This window comes from Plenodomus lingam, assembly GCF_022343315.1.
Source record: "Plenodomus lingam strain CAN1 chromosome Unknown contig_14, whole genome shotgun sequence".
In the NCBI taxonomy this organism is placed as follows: Eukaryota; Fungi; Ascomycota; class Dothideomycetes; order Pleosporales; family Leptosphaeriaceae; genus Plenodomus; species Plenodomus lingam.
Genome location: NW_027093932.1, coordinates 1,250,943 through 1,273,415, shown reverse-complemented (window position 1 = coordinate 1,273,415; position 22,473 = coordinate 1,250,943). Strand labels below are relative to the sequence as shown.

The 22,473-nt window shown below is 50.6% G+C and overlaps 10 protein-coding genes across 10 annotated transcripts; 4 read left to right on the top strand and 6 right to left on the bottom strand.

The window, feature by feature from the left end:
* Positions 1-402: 402 nt before the first annotated feature.
* Positions 403-2,308, bottom strand: IAQ61_002531 (uncharacterized protein; the record flags this gene model as incomplete). The annotated part of the gene is made up of 3 exons (XM_003834381.1): positions 403-1,712; positions 1,763-2,064; positions 2,256-2,308. The coding sequence occupies 3 exons, from the start codon at positions 2,306-2,308 to the stop codon at positions 403-405; spliced, it is 1,665 nt and encodes a 554-aa protein (XP_003834429.1).
* Positions 2,309-2,769: 461 nt separating this feature from the next.
* On the top strand, positions 2,770-3,094 carry IAQ61_002530 (uncharacterized protein; the record flags this gene model as incomplete). Its single annotated transcript, XM_066095578.1, has 2 exons — positions 2,770-2,996; positions 3,079-3,094. The coding sequence occupies 2 exons, from the start codon at positions 2,770-2,772 to the stop codon at positions 3,092-3,094; spliced, it is 243 nt and encodes an 80-aa protein (XP_065954414.1).
* A 163-nt stretch (positions 3,095-3,257) lies between these two features.
* On the top strand, positions 3,258-4,664 carry IAQ61_002529 (uncharacterized protein; the record flags this gene model as incomplete). Its single annotated transcript, XM_003834380.2, has 1 exon — positions 3,258-4,664. One exon carries the CDS (start codon positions 3,258-3,260, stop codon positions 4,662-4,664), a length of 1,407 nt encoding a protein of 468 aa, XP_003834428.2.
* A 730-nt stretch (positions 4,665-5,394) lies between these two features.
* On the bottom strand, positions 5,395-6,486 carry IAQ61_002528 (uncharacterized protein; the record flags this gene model as incomplete). Its single annotated transcript, XM_003834379.2, has 1 exon — positions 5,395-6,486. The coding sequence occupies one exon, from the start codon at positions 6,484-6,486 to the stop codon at positions 5,395-5,397; it is 1,092 nt and encodes a 363-aa protein (XP_003834427.1).
* Positions 6,487-7,148: 662 nt separating this feature from the next.
* On the bottom strand, positions 7,149-8,264 carry IAQ61_002527 (uncharacterized protein; the record flags this gene model as incomplete). Its single annotated transcript, XM_066095577.1, has 1 exon — positions 7,149-8,264. The coding sequence occupies one exon, from the start codon at positions 8,262-8,264 to the stop codon at positions 7,149-7,151; it is 1,116 nt and encodes a 371-aa protein (XP_065954413.1).
* Positions 8,265-9,470: 1,206 nt separating this feature from the next.
* On the bottom strand, positions 9,471-11,129 carry IAQ61_002526 (uncharacterized protein; the record flags this gene model as incomplete). The annotated part of the gene is made up of 1 exon (XM_066095576.1): positions 9,471-11,129. The coding sequence occupies one exon, from the start codon at positions 11,127-11,129 to the stop codon at positions 9,471-9,473; it is 1,659 nt and encodes a 552-aa protein (XP_065954412.1).
* Positions 11,130-13,656: 2,527 nt separating this feature from the next.
* Positions 13,657-16,883, bottom strand: IAQ61_002525 (uncharacterized protein). The gene is made up of 2 exons (XM_003834375.2): positions 15,203-16,883; positions 13,657-15,146 (listed from the first exon to the last, which is right to left on the bottom strand). Exons 1-2 carry the CDS (start codon positions 16,666-16,668, stop codon positions 14,609-14,611), a joined length of 2,004 nt encoding a protein of 667 aa, XP_003834423.2. The 5' UTR covers positions 16,669-16,883; the 3' UTR covers positions 13,657-14,608.
* Positions 16,884-17,566: 683 nt separating this feature from the next.
* IAQ61_002524 (uncharacterized protein) lies at positions 17,567-19,078 on the top strand (the record flags this gene model as incomplete). The annotated part of the gene is made up of 1 exon (XM_003834374.1): positions 17,567-19,078. One exon carries the CDS (start codon positions 17,567-17,569, stop codon positions 19,076-19,078), a length of 1,512 nt encoding a protein of 503 aa, XP_003834422.1.
* A 234-nt stretch (positions 19,079-19,312) lies between these two features.
* Positions 19,313-19,784, bottom strand: IAQ61_002523 (uncharacterized protein; the record flags this gene model as incomplete). Its single annotated transcript, XM_066095575.1, has 2 exons — positions 19,313-19,384; positions 19,500-19,784. The coding sequence occupies 2 exons, from the start codon at positions 19,782-19,784 to the stop codon at positions 19,313-19,315; spliced, it is 357 nt and encodes a 118-aa protein (XP_065954411.1).
* A 764-nt stretch (positions 19,785-20,548) lies between these two features.
* On the top strand, positions 20,549-22,405 carry IAQ61_002522 (uncharacterized protein; the record flags this gene model as incomplete). Its single annotated transcript, XM_003834373.2, has 2 exons — positions 20,549-20,892; positions 20,941-22,405. 2 exons carry the CDS (start codon positions 20,549-20,551, stop codon positions 22,403-22,405), a joined length of 1,809 nt encoding a protein of 602 aa, XP_003834421.2.
* Between the last annotated feature and the right edge of the window lie 68 nt (positions 22,406-22,473).

Below are 22,473 nucleotides of genomic sequence, written 5' to 3'. Positions count from 1 at the left end.
TTTTGAAAGGGGCAAGTGCATGACGTCGCGAGTGCTAAGCCACCAACGCGCACAACCCAACCCAAGCCTACCCTACCTATAGTACTATCGTACACCCAACCTACTACCTCCCGCTTCCATGACGATTATTCCTTACACGCCACCGCCTATGAATACAACCTGGCAACCAAGCTTGAGATCCTTCGTCCGCAGGAAATACAAAATAAAAAACTAGCCTACGCAGATTCAAGCAACGTACTCTGTACAATTTATGTCATGCACGTCAAAAACGTTTCCATGTAAGCTATATACGCTAAATTATCACTACATCAAACCCGGGACACACTACCGTAGTTATCGGCCATGTCTTCGTCCCTTTCAACTAAGTGGTGGTACATCGCCATCCGCCGCATCGATAATTGACTACGTCTTGACGTCGGGCTCGGTGCGGCCAATGTACTCCTGAAGCTTCAACAAGCCAGTTGCGAGCTCAACATTGTCCTTGAGATAATCCTGGGCGTCCAAGTCATAAGTGGACTCGTCGCTCGTGTGCTTCTCAATGTAGAGACGAATAGTGGCACCGCTGCTGCCTGTGCCCGACAGACGTACAACAATACGGCTGCCGTCGTCAAACTTGACATAGATACCCTGGTTCTTGCTGACGCTACCGTCAAGATCTGTGTAGGAGAAGTCGTCCGCTTCCACAACCTTGCGGCCGGAGATGGTAGAGCCGATGAACTCATCCTTCTTGGTGGTGATCAGCTCCTTCATGTGAGCAGTCACCTTGTTGGCGCCGTCCGTCTCGCAGCCCTCGTAGTCGTAACGAGTGAAGAAGGTACGTCCGTACGTCTTCCAGAAGTCCTTCTGAACCGAGGCGATGCTTGGCGTAGATCCTGTCTGCTGTCCCACACCGGCCAAGATATTGAGCCATGCGACAACAGCCCAAAGCCCGTCTTTCTCACGGATGTGATTGCTACCCGTTCCAAAACTCTCCTCACCGCAAATGTTCATCTTGTTGGAGTCAAAGAGGCCACAGAAGAACTTCCAGCCAGTGGGCACCTCGTAGCACTCAACGCCCTTCTTCTTAGCAACGAGGTCAATCGCGCCAGATGTGGGCATGCTTCGTGCAAGTCCGTAGATGCCCTGCTTCTTGAAGTATGGGATAAGCTCTGCGTGGTGTGCAATGATGGCCAAACTATCACCAGGCGAAACGAAGGTGTTGGCTCCGTAAATCATGTTCCTGTCACCGTCACCGTCACTGGCGGCGCCGAAGTGGACGCCGTTCTTGTTGACAGCATCGACAAGAGACTTGGCATATACCAGATTGGGATCGGGGTGGTGACCACCAAAGTCGGGCTTGGGAATGCAGTTTTGTGTGCTGTTGGGGATACCGAGCTCTTTCTCGAAGATGTCGATGCCGTATGAGCCAGTCACACCGCTCAGGCCATCAAAGAGCACCTTGAAATCTGGGTGCTGCTTGAGGAAGGACTTGATCAAGTCAAAATCAAAGATGTCCTTGAGCATGGCAAGGTAGTCCTTTGTGGAATGGATGATCTCAACCTCGAGATCGCCAACCTTCTGTGTGCCAATTGTGCTGAGGTCGACATCAGGAATGTCGGCAATCTTGTACGATGTGATGGTCTTGGATGTCTCGTAAATTTTGTTGGTGACGCTTTCGGGCGCCGGCGCACCGTTGGCGAGGTTGTATTTGATGCCAAAGTCTTCCTCGGGACCTGTTGCCTGTTAGACCATGCTCTCCATATGTGCACCTTCATCGACCTACCTCCTGGGTTGTGACTGGCCGTCAGCAGGATACCACCTGTAGCCTTTCGTATCCGGATGATGTGGCTGGCAGCTGGGGTGCTGAGGATGCCATTCTGGCCGATTAAAAGCTTCTTGACGCCATACGCAGCACCAATCTTTGCAATCAGCTGAGTGACCTCTGGGTTCCAGTAGCGACCATCACCACCGACGACAAGGAACGAGCCTTCAACGCCCTCGGGGATTGACTGCAGAATACTGGCAACAAATGCCTCTGAGTAGTGCTCCTGCTGGAAGACCTTGACCTTCTTGCGAAGACCAGAACTGAGTAGGTAGATACGTTAGTCTTGATGCTCCACTCTGTTTCCAATTATTTTCTTGGACTTTTCTCATCTGCAGATATTGCCAGAGCATTTGTCGAATTGTCGTGAAATGCACGATCCTAGAGCGTATGCTTCCCATGTTCTGGACCCTGACAGCTAATGGAATGAATAGAAGAGCTTTCTTTTACTTACGTTCCGGGCTTCTGGTCCTGGAATGGCTTCAGTTGAACGGTTCGGATGCTCATTGTGTGTTTTGTGCAATGCTTCAGGTCTTGGTATTCTGTTCTGAAGCGATTGGAGTGTGTTTGTATTGTTGAGAGACGCGGTCAACTTTTGAGCTCAGATGAGGGGAGGGGCAAGCTACTTTCTAGTCTAGCTCCTTCCCTCCCCCCCACTACGCGGGATGACGCTGGCTGGGAAGCTCGCTAACACTTCTAGGGAAGCGATCCGCAAACCTCCTCAACTTTTCCCTCGCCAGTCCCAACAGTGGCGATATTGCAACGCAGAGCAGAGTAAGGCTCCGTCAGGTGCAATTTCTTCCGTCACTAGACAATTTGTTGGGGGCTTCATGGGCCGCGACTCGAAGCATCTCAACAAGACGCATTCTGCAAGCAACGAGAAAGATAGCCCAAGGCCTAGTTTGTGTCGAATTGCCTTCCATATCTCCATTTTCGAGAAGCATCTCCTACTGTTACCTTAGCCCAGGATGGGCATCCCTGGGCTCGCTAGACGTCTAGAGCCATATGCATCTCAATACTCAGCTGATCAATTGGATGGCTACTCTGCCATTATCGACGGCCCAGCGTTGGCATATTTTGGGCACAAGCTTGCTGTTACTGCTTCAAAAGATACATCCAAACTACCATCTTACCGGGAAATCTGCACAGAGGCAATACGCTGGCTAGAGCAACTCGAGAAGATCAACGTTAAAGTGTGCGTACACCCATGTCTTGTGTTATTCAGTCTTTCATCATCATTTATTGCAAGCATTGGTAGACTCACACTTTAAGTGTAGTGATAGCCACGTCTAATGGACCATGTCTAGATGAGTCGAAAATCCATCGACACCATCGCTCTCGTTTGTGGCCTGGACATCTCGTTGGCTTCCTAGACATGGTTGACCTAGTCTCAATGACGTTTACTCCACACATGCGCGTATTGAATATAGAACAGTGTGATCATAGCTAACGGCATATGCCCAGGTCGACAATCTTCTTCGATGGGGCACTGCCAAAGTTGAAGCAAGTCGAGAGGTTGTCAAGACTTGAGCAGAACAACAAACGTGTATTACAACTGCGAGCCAGCTATCCCACCGATTCCTGTCCCATCCCAAGAACGTTGGCCTCCATTTTGTACGCTTTCCTGGCGCCCGCCTTGCGAGAAGCCCTAGCCGCATCCCCATACGCAGCCAGGACCCGCATCGTACCTGGAGAAGCCGATGATTGGTGTGCACTATATGCCAAAGATGTCGATCGTTCGGTGGTTTTCACGAGCGATACCGACCTTGTGCTGTACCACTATTCAAAGGAGACACTCATCGTATTCTTGAATGATGTTGATCTATCTTCGGGTATTCGAGCACTCAGCCCCGACCAGATACGGGGGAAATTGCATCTTCAAAGTCTGGTTCCGTTCGCATATGCCCTTTGTCAAAGCCCGCAAGATACCGCGAATCTTTTGATCCAAAACGCACGAAATGTGAATCTTTCCTCAGAAGGGTTCGTTGATTTCAACCGACGCTACTCACCGAGCGCCATAATATCTGCCGACCGTAGGAAAGCTTCTTTAGATGCACTCAGTCTGCAAGACCTGGACGTACGAATATCTGAATATGTGGATCAAGCTCTGAGTTCTTCCACAAACCCACTCGTCTACCTGCCTCTGCTCATGGAAGACCCTGCCCAGGCATCCGCGTGGAATATGGGTCACGATGTACGCAAACTCGCATACTCTTTATTGGCTCCTGCGGGAACACTTGTTCATGAGTATAGAAGGAAGTCTCAGGGTGTGTCTTCTCAAGAGATCCAACCCTTAAGTAAAGCAGAAACTGTAAGCGCTACTGTGCACTTGGAACAGCAAATAAGTGGGTTGATACTCTGGGCAAACAGCAAGCGCATCGAACCTGAGCTTCTTTGGCCTTTATTCGGACTTAGTCTGGTACTTTCGGATTTGAACACTGCACCAGCAATCTCCCTGGTTTTGCGGGTCCTTAACGCTGACTTCGACAACACATGGGCATTCGTACAACTCACAGCTCGGATTCAGGCTGCGATGTACTCTCTGCGTGTGCTCAAACAGATTGTCAACGTAAAGCTCACACAACAAATATCAAGGGATGCCGAGCTCAACGGTAGCCTTGACGAGATCAACAGGCACATGAGCCTCTTTCCGTCCATAGGCGACATGTTTACCGTACCAGGTCAGACGAAGAAGATACTCGCCGAGAATGATAGTTTAAGAGCGATTGTCGAGGAGATATATGCATCAGCTGGTACGGAAGCGCCTTCGGAGCAAGTATCGAACAAGAAGAAGAAAAGACAGGCTAGAGAGGCGGATCGGAAGAAGAGAAAAGCTGGGATGAGGCAGATGGCTGCTTCCTAGTGTGTTCAAGGACTTCAATGTGATAGGATTACATGATTACATGGTTACATGACCCCAATCTTCTTGAAGGTATTCAACGCGAGAATCTAAACCGATTTCTGAATCTTTGCTCAACCTTGCCATCTTCCGTCTTTGGCCTTCTGCTTGCTGTGCTCTTTTTTTTTAATGACGAGACGAGGTTGCGTGAGATGCTCAAAAGTAACAGCCTACTTCGATTCTCTGACATCATCGTCTTAAATTCTTCCTATGAGCCGCGACTATTGTACTTGTCCAAAAAAAGCACCCTTGGACAGACAAGTCATGTTAACATTTCTTTTCAAATCTCCCAGAACTACTCTCCGTAGTCCATCGCGCCAACCCAACAACAAGAAAAAGGGACCAACTCATTACAAGAGTCAGGCTTGTGCCCTATGAACTCGCCTCCCTTTTCCACCCCGAGTCAGGTTTTTCGCTGGGAAGCGAACCTATGTCTGAAACCCATCCAACTGACTGGTGATACGCAGAGTTAAGCCATGTATCTCTTCTCATCCCTCAAATTAATAGTCTCAAAAATCCTATGAATGAAATAATGCTAGCAGCATATTCGATTCCTGGTTGGCAAAGTGACATCGTAAGACTTTGCTCACTTACTCAAGCCCGCAACGCAAGCCCCATCAAGGACCTGTATTTCCAACTAAGAACAAGAAGATTATCTATCAAGGCTCGCATTCGAGAACATGTGTCTGCTTGCTCACTTCTGAAGCCAAAATCCAATATCCTCCCACGTCTCCGCACCACGAAATGAGCTCGGCAATGGATACAATGCCAATCTCATAGCACCATCAAGCATCGCCGGCTTCAAACAAAGTCGATGCATCTTGATGCAGAAATCACAAGCCCTCTTATTATTCCCCTCTGCTCTAGTATACTCACAAGCTCCTCTTCTTTGACTAGCAGATAGGCGTTTGCTGACACAATAGCCGTGTGTGAGATGGGCGCCTAGATTGCGCAGCAACTGGCCAAGTTTTTTGTGTAGGTATAGCTTTGCCAGGAAATCCGCTTCAAATCTGGTTTTCACTTGCGTCTGCAGTTGTTGGGTCGCCTTGTCTAAGAAAACCCAGGTGCCAGCGTTGTCTATGGTTGGGCACCATAGGACTATGTTGTCCATGGGCACCGTCAACTCTCCCGCAGTCCTGGCGGAGGATTTTGACTTTTTTTGTACATTGGATGAGTAGATGAGACGGAGTTGCTCATCCTCGGGGAGATCGTTCTCGTCGATTTTAATATTTTGGATAGGCGCGCTGATTTCGTCTTTTGCTTGTTCGGAAGCGTGTATGTGCTGTTGGTATACTTGCGTCACTTCGGCGGGAATTCTCACAAGGTCAGACGAGCTAGTTGTTGGTTCGTCTAGTTGAGCATAATTCTCGCTCCTGTCATTTATTGTCAAGTGCTCCACTGATAGAGTGAGTGACGTCACGTCAGAGAAATCGATCAAATCTGCGCTGAAATCAGATACCGTCTGTCGATAAAAGAGGATGTTAATCTTACCTTGGACAGTTCCGGTATTACTCTGACGCTCCACGTGCTTCGGATCATGGAGCAGTCCAGAGATTTCGTCTATTTGGCCTGTCATTGTTCCATTTCTATCCATTGCATCCAGCATCCTGAGTACGGCGTGCTCCAATCCCTCGCGTGGAAAGTTTCCTCCGGTAGCCTGTAGGATGAGGTCTAATAGGTCTCGATCGCTAACATCTCGTAGAAGATTGTGGCGGGCATTGGACAGATGCGGCTTACCTGACAGCGCAAGAAGCGCCTGCAGATACGCCCCCGCCGTCGTCGACATGATACTAGAAACCAACTGCCGCAAGGTAAAATATCGAGCAAAAGAATGAGATGTTTAAATTTGATATACTATGGTGTTCTTGAACTATCACACCGCAAGGTCTGCAAGAGGGGAAGGAGCAAACAGTAGGCAGCAAAATAGGCAAGACCGCAACTGACCTCTAACGGATGACAGAAAAACCACATAGTAGAAAAGTCCAGACGATATCCAACTTTGCCGTTGTCAAGTGAAACGGCTGTACGCATACATCTCAAGTCCACCCTGAAGACCCAGTTTCATGCTCACAACATTTTTTCTAGTGTATATCATCAACGACACAAAATTCACAGTGTATCATGCCGAGAATGTAGGCCGAGATTGTGTGGATAGGTTCCAAACTCACGTCTATCACACATTCGCAGCAGATATTCACGCCATGTGGACAGTTTGAGTAAATTTAGTAGATACGTTCATCTAACTGTCAATCCCCGAACGACTGCTATATGGCATGAAAAAGCCCAAACTACAGTATCCACTCGAAAATTCTTATTGCTAAAACTTTCTACTACTTTGCACACAGCCACTCTCCATATTTGGTTCGGTATCAAAGAAACAGATAGAGCCGATCTGAGGAGAAGAAAATGTATGAAGGAAATCTGCTGTCTCACCAGGCATCTCACATACTATATGCCCCATCGGACCCAAAATCCAAGTTCGTCTGGGGTCTTATCGAGACGCATTAGCTCTGGAAGGGGGAGCAGGACCATGTTGATGTTGCCAGATATCTTCATCGGGCGAATACAGAGTTGCTGCATGTTGATGCATTGATCGCAAGTGCGGTACATGTTGCTTTTGGCTTGCAAGTACGTATTCCTTCCCCCATCAGAGGCGAACAGGATATTGTTGATACAACGTCTCGATTCAGCGTGATCTCCCAACTTTTCAAGTGATTCTTCGTACTTTTTTTGATCCTGTTCCAATTTGAGGTAGTCATCATTGAATCGCTCCTCCAGCATTTGTCGAGTCTGCTCTCTTAACGTGCAGAAGTCCACGAATGCGCGTTTGAAGCCCATGATTTTGTCGATCCTGGGCTTTGTAGTATGTGCGAATGGCTGAGGCTGTCCAGTGATGGGTGGTCGCTGCGATGAAGGTCCGTTGACATCGATGGCAGATCCAGTGGACAGTCCATTAACTTCCCCCGTACTCATCAATCCGGATATGCTTGGAGACCTTTCGATCTTTACGTGTCTTTGGGACTGCCCTTTGTTGCGAGTAAACTCTGAGGAAGTTTTCGTTCGCTTGGAAGAGGCCGCTTCAGAGTGCACAGCTGCGGGCCTCTTTTCGTTTCGAGCCTCATCGAGGGCAAAATCGCGTTCTGCGGCTTCGAGGTTCGATCGACGAAGATCCCTCTCGTTGGAATCTGTTTGAATGTTAGTATCACAAGTGAGAGCGACGCGAGTGGAATGACCATATGTACATTCACTTTGCTCCACATCAGCTTCAGCATGATAGTTCGCACGATTGAAATTGTTCGGCCCATCTGCAGTTCCAAGGCCACGATCATTCATAGCAATACGTTCGACGTTGCTATCTGCAGCCTTCTTTGTAGCATTCGCAAAAACCAAGTCAGCGACGGCGAGTCGGTCACTACGGCTGTTGAGCTTGTATCCGTCTTGAATCATGCCATCGAGATCATAGTCGGGTATCTTTGTGAGCATGTTGGTGCGTAAGGAAGGAGCTACACCGTCTGCGTAGAGCGTGAGAAGGAACTCCACCTTCCAATCCGTTGAAGACGACATCGCAAGTTGGCGGTCTGTTGGACTCGATCTGGTAGATGAGCTAAGTAAGAGCTCGAGGTTTTTGTTGGGGGATCACTAGTACAGAATCTCATGCAGCAAATAGGAAAGAGCAAACGATGGTAAACAGACGATACAAACGGAAGGAGCGAGACTGCCTAGCATGGAAAGAACCACCTCGAGCACTTTCAGCCCTACCGCCAACGAATCAGTTGCTTAGTCAAGCCATGTACAAGCACCTGCGCTAAACATAGGGCCTTGCACTGCCACAAAACACTCCATCAAACTTCCCATGCACTCAGTTGCTCATACTACAGGTCTCCACTCACCCGTCTCTTCATTGACTAGACCATCACAACAATTCCAATCACATGCCCTATCTTCAACATCACTCTAGCCAACTGGAGACTTTGATGCCACAGTTATAGCATATGTGAACTGAGGTTGAGATGGACAAGCTTGTGAAAGTAATGGGATGTTCTAGGGAACAAAGTAAGTGAACAGGTGGAGATGAGTTGAGGTATATACACGCATCGTGGATTAGTGATTAATGTGTCCTTATACACGCCTTCACGAGTCATAAAAACAGGCGTTATTCAATTAGGTGTGCAGTGACAGAAATCATCGTACTATGAGTACAGTGAGCGCGTGGATGAAAACGATGAAGTCTGATACCAGCTGATGGGCAGGCGAAGCTGAGCTGAGATCATGTAGAAATGTCACTGCCCATCACACAACAGTAGAGCGTAGATCGGTTTTGAATATTTATCTCTTCTATTTGTTAACCCTCCGGGGTTATAATCTATATTCTATACTTGACTGTAGAGCAAACCAATAGCAAATCAGCCAGCGGATGATCAGGTATCAGGCCGCGAACTGGCCCAAGGCCCCACCGCGAAAGAAAAAAGTGCTTAAAGAACGAAATGTATCTATGGGGGTATCAAGTATGAAATAGTACAACAAACTCGCAAAAGCAGATCGGTAAGAGGAAAGTGATAGAGAAAGATTAACAACATCCTCAATCGTACCATGCCATACCATATGTTATCCAACCCGTGAACATCGAGGCGGCTAGAAGAAAATAAACAAGCAGAAAAAATTAGCATGTGTAAAAGTAAAGAACTGAACACGAAGAGTCTCGCATACCCAAGAAATCGAAATCCCAACGCTGCCGCCACGGCTCAGATGCATCCAAGACGCTTCTACAATCTACCTAGACGCCCTAATCTTCTTGACTGCATGCTCAGGCTCAGAATCAGACTCAGGTCCAATTTCCCCATCGACCTCGCCAGCAGCAATACTAGCATTGTGTGTCCGCTTCCCCAGGCTAGACGCCGGCGCTGCAGCAGCGTCACCGCCAGAGGTCTGGCTAAGCGCAGGAATCTGATTATTAGAAGCCTGTGCCATGGCACTGGAAGTAATGCGGGTGGAGCGACGAACGGAGGGACCAACGGGCTTTTTGATGATGCGTGGGCTGGCCGGCGTGATGGTGTGAGAGGGCGATTCGGCCTGGCTAGGTAGTAGTGACTGGCTGTGGGTCTGGGAGCCGTAGGTTGAGTCGATGGAGGGGGTAGGGCTTGGAGGTTTCAGTGTGGAGTGGAGGTCCTGAGCGGTGGCATCGGTGGTGAAGTTTTGTGACACTTGTGTATCGGTGCTGGAGGTGATAATTTTGGCGGTAGTGGTCGTGACGATCTCAATAGAGTCTTTGATAGTGCCGTCCACGTCATGCCTAGTATTTTTTTGTGTGCCGATAGAGGCACCTGACTTGCCAGCTACGGACCCAATGTGAGTCAGCGTCTCATTATTCATATTGGACATGTATTCAGGCACATCCTTCGAAGTGTCGGAAGGCGTAGACGTTGTCTTGGCATGAATCTCTTCCCACTCTTGGTCAGTGTATGCGGACTCCGTTTGCGACAGGCGAGAAGGGAATTTGGGCTTCGGGGAAGGAGCTGGAGTGTAGGCGCGACGTTTTGTATGAGACTTTGATTGGACAATGGGGGAGTTGTTAGAAGTGGCATGCTTCTTTCCTCCAGAGGTAGCCGGCTGTTCGACCTTGGAAGCTGTCTCGGGGTCTGTCTTCAGAGCTGTGTTGCTGTCTGATGCCGAAGTGACCTGTTCAGTATCCTTCCCGAGAGCCTTGGAAGCGTTATGGGTAGTCTGGCGATTAAGAGTCTCGGCCGCCTGGCGCTTAGCTACTTCACGTTCAGCAGCTTCACAAGCCTTGGCCGCCTGACGAGCTTGACGATTCAACTGCAAATTACGAGCCTCGGCAGCATCAAAATTGATCTTAGCTTGCTCAGCAGCCTTGACCGCTCCCACCACGTCAGAATCGACTCGAGCTCGATCAGCAGCTTCCCTCGCAGCCCGTCGCCGGTCAGATCGCCTAAGCGTTGAGTCATATGTGGATTGATCAACCTGAGGAAGGAGCTCTTTGAAGAGGGGTTCCTCGTTGGAAAAAGAGAAGGATTGATTCACACTTTGTGGCGGACCGCGATGGAAGCTCTCCGCTCCGCCCGGGATGCTGCCGTATAGAATCTGGCGGCGCGACGGGCGTCCACGACTGGATGTTTCTGGAGTATCTGCCGTTGGTTTGGGGGGTTCTGCCGAGGGACCGTACGGAGGTGAAGAAACGACAATCAATTCGGTCAAGATGACGCGAATCATGTTGGATATCGATGCGCTTAAGGGCCGGTTCAGCTTGGTCGCGCCATTTTCAATCTCCATGAGGAGCTCATCGGGTGTACGAAGAGTAGTGTAGGCTGCGATAATAAGCTTAGGACCCTTTTCTGAACTGTGGGCTAGGATGGACTTACCCTTAGCAGGCACACGTGTCGCGCGGCCGGGCACTGAAGACATTGCAGGCATCTATTGCAGCAACTCGCAATGCTGCGAAAGATTAGCCGCGCACTCATAATTTGGACAAGGAAATAAACTCATACCTCTTGAAGAGACTATAAAATCGTTCAGACTTAGGTGATAGTAGGCTCTTTCACCAAAGCAAGAAGACAAGTCGTTAATCGTATCTGTGTAGACTGGCAAGATCGTACTCGTGCAAACTGGCAAAAGTATCGAAGCGGGCAAGGTCGAGGAGGCGCGGGGGGTGAGTGTCATATAAGGCTGCTGAAGAGGCGGAGTCACAATGCGGGAGCGAATAGTCATCGCCGACGCTTAGCCCGTTTGCATACTGCATATACCGTGGAGGTGAAAGAGAAGTGATGCCCGGCGGATTAATGCCAGCGTATGTAAACGAAACTCATTTCACACAACGGCGAGGTGACAAGCAATGATTTTAATGGTGGTCCTGCGACTCTCAAGATCCTGAGCTTTGGGCTGTAATTCTTTAGCTGTTTGGCTGAACCTGGTCACGTGCTCTTGCCTTTCACTGTGATGGCATTTCTTGGCGGGAGTGCGCTAGGCAGACGTCCTGCATGCGACACAGCCATCTGTGTCTACCCTCCACTCCCATTACAAATACTCTAAGATATCACTTCTAAATCGACACAACTACTCTCCTTGAATATGCTCGCTTCAAATAAGCCACCAAACGCTAGGTTGTGGTAGGTGATGGTTGACTTATGAGAGGTTGAACACTGGCATATTCAATCAAAGCCTTGGCTATCATAGCTACCTGTACTTACCCCCACCGCAGGAGCTCCAAGGCAGAAATTCAGCTTTCGGAGAATTAGAGACCTTTATGCGCGCTTGTAAATACGCCATCACGCAGCATTTTCTGATATGTAGAAGTTGAGTCATTGGGAGTTGAAACTTTGGCATTCTCGGATTTTTGATTTCCGATGTGATTGAGTTTTGTCTGTTCATCCCCAAGAATCCTCCATAGTCTACCAGTCTTCTATCATGATACGCTGACTAGTTTACATTCCCCTGTTGAGATAACATTGGGAAAATCCTTTTTCGATTTGCAGCACTTGTCCCATGGTGTGATCTATTGGAGCCGATTAAACTCTGCGTCTTCTTTGGTACCCTGATACACCCTGCAGTAAGCAGAAGTAGGATTTGTGCTTTGCCATTGTGCAGCCCCGTTTCTCGGGCAGCACTGATATCCGTGGGACATGACCTCAGTGCATCCACAATATACAGCCCATTGACCCTATGACAAGTTGTAAGTCAGAACATTGGCCAGTCAATCAAGAACAAAACGAGCAAGACCCCCAAACATACATACACTAGACACACCATTAGCCACGAGAAGAAGGTAGGCAGGAATGGTAAGCCTCACAGTGAGCTCTGGCACAAATGGATTCTGAGAGAAGGGTAAAGGATAGGTATGACAGTGTTTGAGCAGGATAATGTCGAAAGCGCAATCGAAATTCAGACGTAGATAAGCGTGAAAAGATGGCACAAACTCGAGATTCAGCGAGGGCAAAGACAGATTCATTTAAATCCACAGCCGCAGCCTAGAAGCAGACCATGGATTCTGTTGTAAGCCCTGTCCAAGAACCTTCGGCCCGTATCGAGTTTACTCGCGTCGTATAAACAACCAAACGGGTACGACTGCTTACCCATCGGCCTTGGTGTTAACCCACTCTATAAAATAGAGCCCATAGAGGGCGTTTTGATGACTCTGGAGACTGGAGCGTTGTTTGCTGGAGGTTGGGCGGCTGGGGGGAAGCATGATAGAGGAAGAGAGAAGGAGCAGCGAGAAGGAGTGATAGATCGCTATGCTAGTAAGAATGATATAAATGATCTATTTATACCTGTTTATCAATTATGCAAATTCAAAGCATGGATACACTAGCGTATTGCAACAGCACAAATTACCATAGTAGCTAACAAAGCTCCCATGCAACGGCCAAGACAGTACAACAGCCACTGAAACACTCTAATGCTTGTAAGATGGAGATCTCTGTGGGCATTACAAAAGTGTAGAGTAGACGTAGGTAAGAATGAAGACTTGTTTTCCTGCAAGAAGTATTTCACGAGTCTTTACTCATTGGTACTGAAATTTCATGTACGAAATTGTTTTGGAAGAAAGGGAATAGGCCTTTTGTACTAGATCTATAATATACTGTATCTACACCAACATCAAATCAATATCCTCGTATAGTATCACATCATCACACCCCCCGCCCATTTCAATCTCACATCGCGCCAGATCCCAACAATAACCAAGCCTATACAAACCCCCCCTCCCAACCCCCCCAACCCATATAACCCTGCATCGTCTTAGTCATTAAAGTCATCCCAGGCCAACTGTTAGTTTACACCCCTGGATATAGGAATTACTAATTGTCCTCGCCACAATAGACTAATTGTCGTCGACCCCTCGCCCTTCCCATCTAGGTATAGACAAAGTATTAGTGGCTTAGTAGTAGATCTTGTGCTAGTGAAAAGTACTTCTTCTACCGGCTCATGGGATATTCTATATTCCTTATTCTATTGCCCTAACCCTAACATACTCTACCCCTACTACACCCTTACTCTAGACACACCATAATCCTAGACCTCTACGCTTACTTGTGTATTTTTAGCTTAAAATATAGTATCTTTATGCTTAAAATATATAGCGCTGAGTACTAATTTGCTAGGCGGATAACGTACCTAGCACTATCCCTAACTTTGTACAATCAGTAACTTCGGTGTAGAGTCGATAAGAATGAAGCCCTGTTTTCCTGCAAGGAGGACGGTATTTCATGAGACTTTACTTAAATCACCCTCTCAACACTCTCAACCCATATAACCCTGCACTGGCTTAGCCATCAAGTCCAAGCCAAGCCAACTGTTAATTTGCACACCTGGATATAGCCAAGTGCGCGAGGGGATCGGTCAGCCGAGTACAGACTACCAAATTACCGCCGTGTCTATCCCAGCCCCCTATTCGACCTCTCCCCACATATCCAGTATTGCCCAGGGAAAATTCTCACCGCTCAAGATTTATTTTCTCGATTTACATCTTGGTCTGTAGATGGAGTGCAATTTGTGTATGTATATGTGTATGCAAGTTCAAGTCCAAATCCAAATCCAAAGCCAAGTCGGTTTAATATTCCATGATATCTTTAAGGTTGGTGCTAATTAGTAGCTCACGAAACTCTATTTATTCAGCACGACATGTCTCTCATTACACACATTTCCTTCTGTGGCCGCACGACGAGTTCGGACACTCTCCTTCCCGCTATCAGCATGGGACAGACCGGCCAAAAGTCGCACAGGGCATGAAGAACAAAACGTTGCTTGGGATATTGTCGCTGTCGCATCGGCAATTCTATCACCTTTGCCAGCACCACTCACCCTCAAACATGTAAAAATACTTACATGCTCAGACACGGACACAGACCCAGCCGTGAACAAATCTAACACGCCGTGCAGACACCGCATATCTGGCACATCTACAACTTCTGCTTCTCCAAGCCCTTCCATCCCCACTCCTGCGCAATCAGCTCCGCCGCCCGCTCACCAATGCCCAAAACTGTCAGCATTGGGTTGATGGTCGGCATCTCAGGGAATACACCCGCATCCGCAATCCGGACGCCTTTGAGATCGCGGACCTTGAGCTCGGGATCAACGACCGCATACTCGTCCTTGGTCACATCACCCATCTTGGTGGTACCAGCGGGGTGATAGACGGTATGCGCAACGCGTCGGCCATATTCGCTGAGTTCCTCGTCGGTGGTGATGCTGGGGCCGGGGGCGACCTCGCGCTTGATCCACGAGGAAAAGGGAGCCTGCTTTGCGATTTCTCGAGCGGCCTTGAGACCGGCGACGATGGTGGCGGCGTCGTAGCCCTCGGGGTCGGTAAAGTAGCGGAAGTCGAGCGCGGGTTTGACATTGGGGTCGGACGAGGTGAGGAAAATACGACCACGGGAGCGGGGGCGAGGGATGTTGGGGGTCATGCAGAAGGCGTCAATAGGGGAGTCGTAGCCCATGCTGTTTTGGATGTTAGTTGGAATGTCACGTGAGTCTGATAGGAGAGGCTGGCTTACCGAGCGGTGTTGAGGCAGAAGGGAATTTGGTAGCAGTGCATCATAATGTCTGCAATGTCACCATCATCTCCGGCCGCGTTCGGCACCTCGCGGCGAAGGAAGATTCCAGCATCAGAATCCATGGTGGTCTGATTCGCAGGAACAGGCTTATTCAACTCCCAGAGAATGATACTTTCTGGGTGGTCGAGCAAGTTCTCGCCCACACCAGGGAGGTCCTTGACAACGGGGATACCGAGGTCAGAGAGCTGCTGCTTGGGTCCGAGACCGGAGAGCATCATGAGACGTGGGGTGTCGACTGCGCCAGCGCAGAGGATGGTTTCGCATCTGGGATTTAGCGTACGCTTCTCGCCATCTTGCAATGTGAGGTCGATGCCGGTGACTTTGTTTCCAGAGACGTTGACCTTGCTGACCCAGGCATTGGTAAGGACAGTCAGGTTGTCACGCTTCTCCTCCCCGCGGAGGATGGGGTGAATGTATGCAACACTGGCGCTAGACCGTCGGCCGTCGTCAGGGTTGTATGACACGGAGAAGAAGCCGACTGAAGGCTTGAGGGCACCCTTTTCCTTGATCTCCTTGTTGAAGTCGTCAACCTTGGGAATCTTCATGGCAGTCGAGCATGAGTCGACCCAGTCTAGGCAGAGCTGGTTGCGGTGCTTTGCATGCACAGGCTGAACGGTGTTGCGGAGATTGTCCAAGACGCGCATAAAAGTCTTGAAGCTCCAGCCCTTGCAGCCTTGCGCCTCCCATCTCTTGCAATCGTACTCGAATGGCCTAAAGGAGATAAGGGTGTTGTGTGATGAGCAGCCTCCCAGGACCTTTGCGCGCGAGTGGCGGATATGCGAGTTGCCATTGGGCTGTTCGGTGGTGCCGTAGTCGTAGTCGAGCTCTCCTCCCAGCAGGTTCAACCAGTCCTTGAGTAGCAAGACGCGATCATCCATGAAATCGCTAGGACCAGCCTCAATCAAGAGGACGGTCTTGTTGGGTAGGTACTCGGTGAGACGCGAGGCAATCACACAGCCAGCGGTGCCTCCGCCAACAATGACGAAGTCGTACGAGGCATCCTTGGGGATGGTGGTAGTAGTGGGTGCCATGGTGTGTGTGTATGTGTGTGTAAAGTCGATGGATCCCGCCCTTGGCAAGTAGAAAGATTGGCGCTGGGTATATATATAATAGGCGTACGCAAGACTGGCCACTACTCGGAAATTTTTGTTGAAGGGGTGCAAACCAAGGCTACCTAGGCTACGACTCGTGCTGCTGTCAGGCTGTAACGAGCAACGTACGATTGCTCCGGCAATGGTTGAGAATGAGCGGACGGGGTTTCCTATGTACCTGCAAGACTTGTGGTTTGCCTTCCCAGATAAGATCGAGCAAGACGGGCCTTTTTTTTTCTTCACCGGCTGGATCGGTGGGGGGGGGGGGGGGACGCACGTGCACGCGAATGAGCGCGGATGCGGCCTGTCAGCCATGTCGTTCAGCGTAGGTGCCGGTAAGTATGCACTCTGTATGTAGCGGTGATCATGGCAGACAACTGCCTACCGACTGAAACAAGACATTACCTGAAGCCTCATCTTCCCCATTGATACGGGAATACCACGAGTTTGTATAGAGAACTGGAGTGTAGATGAGACTGGCCTGATCTTCCCCAGCAAAAAACGTCGCGCTTTGAAAATTGTTCAAGCGGTGATGTCATCATGGTGCCATGGCGCTAACAGACGACCCCGCTCTTGTGCAGACTCCGACGGCAGGGGCCCCTTGCTCGTCTCAGCCGCACCTTCCCCCCACTGACGAGCGTGCTTTCCCCAATCCATGAGCGCACTTGCCTCCATCGACGGGCGGTGAGTCGGCTGAGGTCGGGGAACATTTCCTGCCAGCCCCGAGCGCGCCATTCTCTCTCCCAAGACGGCCAACTGCTGATCTCCGGGTGAGAAAAAGTCCAGTCAAAAGTCAAGATTGCGCCCGGATACTGGGTAGGCTATCACACCAGTCCAGGCTTGTTGGAAAAAAAGTGCATAAGCCCCATCTCGGTCGGGACAAAGGTCCTGGTAACTAGTGAATCAGGCCCTGGAATAGTGTAGTACTTGGGGTTGCAACAACTCCATACTACTATGCAACAACGCATAGCTATATAACCCCCCGTACGTGTCTTCGGCGCCATTCCCAAAGCGCCTTGCACGTTTTAGGTATGCGCTCCATGCATTGGATCTTTCACTTGATCTACTACCTTGGCTAACAACATACACTGACTTCTCAAAGACCAACTCACTTCCCTTTCCACTTGTGTTGTGCCTGTGTCGCTCATACATTGCGACCCCAATTGTGACACCCCACCACGCCACACACCCACGCCCTATCGCTATCGTCGCCATGTCTCTGCCATACACACCCCGCTTCGCCTTTTACGACGGCAAGATCCAACGCGAATCTTCCACCTCCTCCTTCCAGACCATTGATCCCTCCACCGCAAAGCCCATTGCCAACATCCACACCACCTCTCAAAGCGCCATAGACGCTGCCATCTCGAGCGCCCAAAACGCCTTTCCGGCATGGTCGGCAACTTCACCCATGGAGCGCGCACGCATCCTCCAGAAAGCTGCCTCCATCCTGCGAGAACGGAATGACGAGCTAGCCCGCATTGAGACCAGCGATACCGGCAAGCCCTTCTCAGAGACATCCACCGTCGACGTCGTCACAGGCGCCGATGTGCTCGAATACTTTGCAAACTTGGTCGGAGGAGGAGGCATGAATGGCGAGACGACACAACTGCGACCAGATGCATGGGTATACACGACAAAGAACTCGCTGGGTGTCTGTGCAGGCATTGGCGCATGGAACTACCCCATTCAGATTGCGCTATGGAAGTCAGCACCATGTCTGGCAGCAGGCAATTGCATGGTCTACAAGCCTTCTGAATTCACACCACTGCATTCCACTGTCCTCGCCGAGATCTATGCCGAGGCCGGTGTGCCTGCAGGCGTCTTCAATGTCGTCCAAGGTGGCGGCGAGGTGGGCGCATACCTGACCAAGCACCCAGCCATCGCAAAAGTCAGTTTTACCGGCCAGGTGTCTACGGGTCAAAAGGTCGCCGGCAGCGCTGCGGGAGGGATGAAGTACGTGACCATGGAACTAGGTGGAAAATCCGCCTGTGTCATCCTCCCAGACGCAGACCTCGATCAAGCCGTCGACGGCGCCATGATGGCCAACTTCTTCTCCACCGGCCAAGTCTGCACCAACGGCACACGAGTTTTCATCCCCGAAGCCATGAAGGCCGAGTTCGAGAAGCGACTCGTCGAAAAGATGCAATTCATTCGCCCAGGCGATCTCGCCGACCCAAAGACCAACTTTGGCCCCCTCGTCTCCGCACCACACTTCGCCAAAGTCAAGCAATACATCAGCCATGGGATCCACACCGACAAGGCCAAACTGCTCTACGGCGGCCCCGAAACCCCCTCCTGGCTCGCCTCCTTTACCAACAAAGCCTACCGAAACGGCTACTGGGTCCAACCCACCATCTTCACGGACTGCACCGACAAGATGAAGATTGTCCAAGAGGAAATCTTCGGCCCTGTCATGTCCATCCTCACCTACAAGACCATTGACGAAGTCGTCAAACGCGCCAACAACACCAATGTCGGCCTTGCAGCCGGAGTCTTCACCAACAACCTCAATCTCGCGCACAAGGTCATAGCGCAGCTCGAGGCCGGTATCACGTGGGTGAATACGTGGGGCGAGAGCCCTGCGGAGATGAGCGTGGGTGGATGGAAGCAGAGCGGGGTTGGCGTCGAGAATGGGAAGAAGGGACTCGAGGCGTGGGTGAGGAATAAGAGTACGTTGGTTGAAATGGGGGGTGTGGTTCCCACTGTGTTTGCGAAGTTGTAAGGAACTGGGGAGAGTGTAGATGAATGTATATATTGATATGAGCGGCATGTCTGTTTCGTTTTTTCGTTGTTTCTTCTGCCCATCGATAGATGTGGTGATACAAAATGATACATGATACCTTGAAATCACTCTGCAAAAACATTGCCTGACTTCCCATCAACCAAACCCGCCCACTTCTAATCCTACAACACCCCCCCCACTCCACCAAGGCTCCTCCACATCCACCACCCCATCTCACTCCACATCCTTACTCCCCGTCCGCCGATCATTCCCATATCTCCGCCAACACTGCCTGAAAATCTCCATCTGGATAACATTAGCCATTCATCCACTCCATTCACACTGCCATTCTGAGGAAGAAAGTAGCACTGCAACCACCGCATGTCCACTTTCTTCCTTCCCGCCCACACACCCAACGTACCTCGGCCTTGCAAGCACGCCAATCTTTCTTCTCGTAGTAACAATCCGTGAGCTTGGCGTTTTCATCGGCGCAGCCTGTGCTGAAAATGCGTTTGTCCCTGGGTCCAGCACAAGGGCATGTGTTAGTTGGGCGGGGGGTTTGGGGTTGGATGTTGGTATGCAGGTGGAAGGGATGGTGTAGGGTGAGGCTGGAATAAGAGATCCATAGGTCATACCACTCGTCCGGCTCATCATCGATTACCAATTGCGCTGCCGCTACAGCGCTGGTCTTGTCGTCTTTTGCCATGTTGTTTCTTCTGCTTTTTTTTTCTGCAGTAAAGAGGAGATTTGGTAGCGAGGGACGCTAGGGTTTGCCTATGTGCTTGAATGTCTTGGTTGGGGAAAGATGGGAAATTCAAATGGGCGTGGTTGCGGTTTGGTGACTGCTGAGAGGTACCGGTACCCGTATTGCGCTGGTAAACACCTAAGCTTCCTTCGTCCGTCCGACTTGCGGTGAATTGGAGGCCGGAGAAACGCGCGGGCCGTGGGGCGCTGGGGGTGGGGGGGAGGGGGTGTGAACGTCAAACGTCAAGCATAGATTACACGCTTCGCACGCAAGAGGAAGCGGCCACGAGCGAGGGATGGCGAGTAAGCGGATGAATGTGTTGGTGTATTCTGGTATTTCTTCATTCTTTCTTCCTTTCGTTCCTTCCCCATCCTTGAATTTTTTATTGAAATTCCCAGTCGGTGTTTTGCGACTGACACGGTAAAGGAGCGGGGAGTACATCTGAATCTGTGAGACATTGCCTCTTCACGCTACGACGCCTACTCTCGCCCTTCTATGCCGTGATCCCCGTGAGCAGCGAGGTTATCATCAAGGAGCCCTGGTCCAGCACCTGCGCCCTCCTCGTGCTTCCCGGCGGTGCGGATCTGGGCTATGTGCGCACGCTCAACGGTGAGGGGAATCGGCGCATTTCCCGCTATGTCAATGGCGGGGGATCCTTCCTAGGTTTCTGCGCGGGGGGTTACTATGGCAGTGCGAGATGTGAGTTTGAAGTCGATGATCCCAAAATGGCCGTCGTGGGCGATCGTGAGCTGGCGTTTTTTCCGGGGGTTTGCAGGGGTCTGGCATTTGAGGGATTCAAGTATGCGAGTGAGGCTGGTGCGAGGGCTGCGGATGTGAAGATTCATAAGGAGAGGTTTGGGGATGTGGAAGATGGTATGGCCGAATCGTTCAAGAGCTATTATAATGGTGGGGGTGTGTTCGTGGATGCGAAGAAGCTGGAGGAGCGGGGCGTGCAGATTCTGGCGAGTTATACAGAGGATTTGCATGTTGAAGCTGGAGAAGGTGCAGCGGCAGTCGTGTATCGCAAGGTTGGTGAAGGGCATGTTGTGCTCACTGGACCGCATCCAGAGTAAGTTGCCATTATCATTAATTCAGTGTTGATATTAATTCTCCGCAGATTCGCCCCGCAGAACCTCAACAGAATACCCACTCTGCCTGACTACGATCTTGTCATTGACCTTGTCACTTCCACAGACGCCACCCGACAAGCGTTTCTGCGCTTGGTTCTCCAGAAGCTCGGTCTGCAGATTAATGAACAGGAGCAAGCGGTACCGTCTCTCTCCCGTCTACATCTCACGTCTCATCATGTGACAGACGTCGCCAACCTCGTCGCAACATGGTCCGAAATCATTACTGTAATCGACGACGACCAGTACATCAAGGGTCAAAACGACGTATTTCGAATAGAAAAAGAGGATAGCGCGTGGAGCGTCAAGGACCTGAAAAGAGCCGTGAGCGCTGTGTCTCAGAAGCTGCCGGCCCTGACGAACCTGACAGGCCAAGTCGACGGACAGCAAGTCACGGCATCTGCAGAAGAGAACGCAAAGCCAAATACGATAGAAGAGGAGATACAAGACTGTATCAACTACACCGCCAACACAACACCAGACCAGATATTAGACTACGACAAAGTCGTCAAAACCATCATCCCTCACACCTCGGGCATCCCCACTATGAAAGAAACCCCCTTCCATCACGAAGCTTACTACGCCAACCTTCACCACTACCACACCAAACTCCGTAACCCAAACCCCTCCTTCGGCACCACCCTCCTCTACGGCGAAACCGTCACCTCCACCAACACGCTCCTCGAAAAGAACCCCTCCCTTCTCCGCACTCTCCCGACCGGCACCACCCTAACCGCAACCACGCAAATCGCCGGCCGCGGCCGCGGCACCAACATCTGGATCTCCCCGCCCGGCGGCCTCATGTTCTCCACCGTACTCCACCACTCCTTTTCCCAATCCCAAACCGCCCCCGTCATCTTCATCCAATACCTCGCCGCCCTCGCCATCATCCGCGGCATCCACACGTACGCCCCAGCCTACGCCTCCCTCGCCGTCAAACTCAAATGGCCAAACGACATCTACGCCCGCCTCCCTGGCTCCGCCAACAACCCGCTCGTCAAAATCGGCGGCATCCTCGTCAACAGCTCCTACGCCGGTTCCGCCTACGACATCGTCTGCGGCATCGGCCTCAATCTCTCAAACGCACTACCCACCGCCTCCCTTGACCAACTTGCTGCCTCACACACCCCGCCCTTGAAACCCTTGACCCACGAGAAACTCCTCGCTAGCATCCTGGCTAATTTCGAGGCCCTGTACACAGAGTTCCTGCTCGTGGGGTTCAGCAGGGCGCTCGAGGAGGAGTATTACAAGGCTTGGTTGCATACCGATCAGGTGGTTACGCTGGAGAGTGAGGGCGGGGTCCGGGCGCGGATCAAGGGGATTACGAGGGATTGGGGGTTGTTGCTGGCGGAGGAGTTGGGGTGGGAGGATCGCGGGACGGGCAGGGTGGTGCAGTTGCAGAGTGATAGTAATAGTTTTGATTTCTTTAGGGGGTTGGTTAAGCGCAAGGTTTGAGGGGTGTGCGTGTGTGTGGTATTTTTGTATGAGGGAAAAGTTTGTGGAGTTGGTCGGCCCTGGCTTTT

Coding starts and splice junctions, on each gene's coding strand:
- IAQ61_002525 (XM_003834375.2), bottom strand. CDS start 16,668: ATGGCTGACAGGCCGCATCCGCGCTCATTCGCGTGCACGTGCGTCCCC. Junction 15,147..15,202: donor TTCTGCCTCAACACCGCTCG/GTAAGCCAGCCT, acceptor CATCCAAAACAG/CATGGGCTACGACTCCCCTA.